The following is a 4,103-nucleotide window of genomic DNA, read 5'->3' as shown; positions in this document are numbered from 1 at the left end:
ATCTGGAGATCTCTGGAGCACCTGGAGGTCCCTTTGGAATATCTGGGGATGCACCTGGGGCGCTCTGGAGCATTTGGAGATGCCCCTGGAGATCCTCCTGGAGCTCTGGAGCACCTGGAGATCTTCATCAGCTCCAAGTGCTGTTGGTGTCTTCCAGCAAAGGGAAGGGAATGATGTTGGGAATGGGCAGGAAAGTGCTTGAGGAAGGGCCAAAATCCAGGTGGGAGGAGAGGGAAGGAGGGTGGGCACCGGGTGGTCCTTCCTGCAGCTCATTTCTCTCCTCTCTCCTGCAGTTGACCAGTGAGGACATGATTGCAGCTTTCTCCCAGGCCGTGGACTGGTGAGTACCTTCTCCTGGAGGGCTCAGAGGGTTGAGGTTCCTCAGCCTGGAGAGGAGAAGTTTGTGTGGAGACCTCCAAGGAGCTGCAGGAGCTCCAGGGAAACTACAGAGGGACTTGGGGAGGAGCTGCAGGGACAGGACGAGGAGGAATGGGGAGAAATGGAGAGAGGGAAAGTTAGGGGAGATTTTAGGGAGGCCCAAAGAGGTTGTGGTTGCCCCAAGGATGTTCTGGATGTTCCAAGGAGGTTCTGGACACTCCAAGGAAGTTGTAGTTGCCCCAGGGATGCTGAGGATGCCCCAAGGAGGCTGTGGATGCCCCAAGGAGGCATGCCCCAAGGAGGTTGTGGATGCCCCAAGGAGGCTGTGGATGCCCCAAGGAGGTTGTGGTTGCCCCAGGAAGGGGAAGGTGGCGTTTCTGAAGAAAAACAGTCCCATGGAGCAGCAGAAAGGAAGTTTTATTTCCCTGGGAGCTCTGGGAATTGCCCCTGGGAGCTGAGGGATCCTCTCCCTGCCCATCCCTGCAGGACTGGCTGTACCATCAGGGCCTTTGCCTGGCACCCACACACCAACAAGTTTGCTGTGGCACTTCTGGATGATTCTATCCGAGTCTACAACTCCAACAGGTGAGGCCCAGGTGGCTCCTGGGGTGAATCCTGGGATTTGGAGGGGCCTGGCATGGGGTTTGCTCCTCGTTGTCACACCATGGTTGGCACAAATCAGGTGTCCTTGCCCACCTGGGCTCGTGTTCTGCCCAGATTGTCCTTTCCTGCTGCTCCTTTCCAGACCTGGAGCCTGAGCAAAGCTTTGGTTCTCCTTTCCCTCCCTGCTCAGGAGCTCTGGGGGGATCCAGGGGGGCACAGAGCCCCAAGGGGGCACAGGGCCAGGGAGGTCACACATTTTGGGGGGCACAGGGCCAGGGAGGTCACACATGTTGGGGGGCACAGAGCCCCAAGGGGGCACAGGGCCAGGGAGGTCACACATTTTGGGGGGCACAGAGCCCCAAGGGGGCACAGGGCCAGGGAGGTCACACATGTTGGGGGGCACAGAGCCCCAAGGGGGCACAGGGCCAGGGAGGTCACACATGTTGGGGGGCACAGAGCCCCAAGGGGGCACAGGGCCAGGGAGGTCACACATTTTGGGGGGCACAGAGCCCCAAGGGGGCACAGGGCCAGGGAGGTCACACATGTTGGGGGGCACAGAGCCCCAAGGGGGCACAGGGCCAGGGAGGTCACACATGTTGGGGGGCACAGAGCCCCAAGGGGGCACAGGGCCAGGGAGGTCACACATTTTGGGGGGCACAGAGCCCCAAGGGGGCACAGGGCCAGGGAGGTCACACATGTTGGGGGGCACAGAGCCCCAAGGGGGCACAGGGCCAGGGAGGTCACACATTTTGGGGGGCACAGAGCCCCAAGGGGGCACAGGGCCAGGGAGGTCACACATTTTGGGGGGTTCACACATTTTGAGGGTGTCACACATCCCCAGGAGGTCACACATCCCCCGGAGGTCACACATTTTGTGGGGGTCACACATTTTGGGGGTGCCACATTTTGGGGGTGTCACATCCCCAGGAGGTCACACATCCCCCGGAGGTCACACATTTTGTGGGGGTCACACATTTTGGGGGTGCCACATTTTGGGGGTGTCACATCCCCAGGAGGTCACACATTTTGGGGGAATCACACAGCCCCAGGAGGTCACACATCCCTAGGAGGGTCACATATTCCCCAGGAGGTCACACCTTTTGGGAGTGCCCCACATTTTTGGGGGAGTGTCACACATTTTGGGGTGTCACACATTTTTGGGGGAGTGTCACACCTTTTGGGAGTGTCCCACATTTTTGGGGGAGTGTCACACATTTTGGGGGTGTCACACACCCCTGTGGGGAGGGCCACAGGCAGAGCAGTGTCTGGGGTGTCCCTGAGTCTCCTCTCTCCCCCAGGGAATGCCAATCCCTCCTCAGGAGAAGACTGTGCCGTCTGGTCCTGCAGCCCCAAAAGTGCCACTCTGCTCCTTCCCTGTGCCCCACCTGGAATTCCCACCCAGCCCTGCTCCTCTCCCCCCCCAGCACTGAACTGGGAGCACTGGGACACAACCACTCCAGGTGTGCTCTGGTGTCACCTGGCTGGGAATACCTGTCCCATCCTCCCCCCATTCCCAGGACACAGTGGGGCACATCCCTCCCCACTCTTTGCCCCCTCACTGTGGTCAGAGCTGGCAGAGGGCACCGTGGGGTGGGTGAGGAGGGTTGTGGGTGCCACGTGTCCCTCCTGTCACCTTGTCCTCCTTGGCAGTGCCACCGTGCCCTCGCTGAAGCATCGGCTGCAGAGGAACGTGGCTGCCATGGCCTGGAAACCTCTCTGTGCCTCCATCCTTGCTGTTGCCTGCCAGAGTTGTGTCCTGGTGTGGCACCTGGATCCCACTTCCCTCTCCACCAGGTGACCTGTCCCCTCCTGCCCTGGCTGCAATGTCCCTCTTGGTCTTGGCTTTGGGACCACCAGCACATCCCAAAGGTTTCCTGCTAACACATCCCCATGGAATCTTTCTCTGTGTCTCTCTCTCCTCCTTTCCAGACCATCCTCTGGTTGTGCCCAGGTGTTGTCCCACCCTGGGCACAGCCCTGTCACCAGCCTGGCCTGGGCACCCAGTGGGGAGAGGCTTCTCTCAGCATCACCAGTGGACACAGCTATGCTGGTGAGGATCCCTGCACTGGGATTGTGCCTCTGGGGGGGATGCCTGGACCAGGAGCCAACTGGGGGGACATTCCTGCAGGAAGGAGCTCTGGGATTGGAGCTGGACCTGGGAGATCACTCCATGCCCACTAACCCCCTCAAAGCTGTGTTGGTACCCAGGGAGTGTCTTGTTCTGAGCATCCTCCTCCTCCTCCTCATCTCTTCTTCCAGGTGTGGGATGTGTCCACGGAAAACTGTGTCCAGCTGCAGTGGTTTGGGGGTGGAGGTGTCACATTCCTGGCCTGGTCCCCTGATGGCAGCAAAGTGTTGGCAGCCACTCCCTGCTCCGTGTTCCGGTGAGGGGGAAGGGAAGATCCAAGTGGATCCAGGGTGTCCTCACTGCTCCCATCCCTGCTGGGAATGGGAAGGGAAAATCCAAGTGAGGGCAGAGTGGGAAGGGAAGATCCAAGTGGATCCAGGGTGTCCTCACTGCTCCCATCCCTGCTGGGAATGGGAAGGGAAAATCCAAGTGAGGGCAGAGTGGGAAGGGAAGATCCAAGTGGATCCAGGGTGTCCTCACTGCTCCCATCCCTGCTGGGAATGGGAAGGGAAAATCCAAGTGAGGGCAGAGTGGGAAGGGAAGATCCAAGTGGATCCAGGGTGTCCTCACTGCTCCCATCCCTGCTGGGAATGGGAAGGGAAAATCCAAGTGAGGGCAGAGTGGGAAGGGAAGATCCAAGTGGATCCAGGGTGTCCTCACTGCTCCCATCCCTGCTGGGAATGGGAAGGGAAAATCCAAGTGAGGGCAGAGTGGGAAGGGAAGATCCAAGTGGATCCAGGGTGTCCTCACTGCTCCCATCCCTGCTGGGAATGGGAAGGGAAAATCCAAGTGAGGGCAGAGTGGGAAGGGAAGATCCAAGTGGATCCAGGGTGTCCTCACTGCTCCCATCCCTGCTGGGAATGGGAAGGGAAAATCCAAGTGAGGGCAGAGTGGGAAGGGAAGATCCAAGTGGATCCAGGGTGTCCTCACTGCTCCCATCCCTGCTGGGAATGGGAAGGGAAAATCCAAGTGAGGGCAGAGTGGGAAGGGAAGA

At 59.4% G+C, this 4,103-nt stretch overlaps 1 protein-coding gene across 1 annotated transcript in view; it reads left to right on the top strand.

Annotated features, from left to right (window-relative positions):
* AAAS (achalasia, adrenocortical insufficiency, alacrimia) overlaps positions 1 to 4,103 on the top strand; it is a gene marked incomplete at both ends in the record, with an annotated part of 7,169 nt that overhangs the window by 816 nt on the left and 2,250 nt on the right. Inside the window, 5 exons of the mRNA XM_009083013.1 lie at positions 294 to 340; positions 865 to 963; positions 2,632 to 2,775; positions 2,911 to 3,031; positions 3,241 to 3,365. Coding sequence (XP_009081261.1) covers positions 294 to 340; positions 865 to 963; positions 2,632 to 2,775; positions 2,911 to 3,031; positions 3,241 to 3,365 — 536 coding nt within the window. The remainder of the gene's footprint in view (positions 1 to 293; positions 341 to 864; positions 964 to 2,631; positions 2,776 to 2,910; positions 3,032 to 3,240; positions 3,366 to 4,103) is intronic.

The sequence above is a fragment of the Acanthisitta chloris genome, unplaced genomic scaffold (genome assembly GCF_000695815.1).
Source record: "Acanthisitta chloris isolate BGI_N310 unplaced genomic scaffold, ASM69581v1 scaffold16719, whole genome shotgun sequence".
Taxonomy (NCBI): Eukaryota; Metazoa; Chordata; class Aves; order Passeriformes; family Acanthisittidae; genus Acanthisitta; species Acanthisitta chloris.
This window is presented reverse-complemented; position numbering and strand designations above follow the sequence as displayed.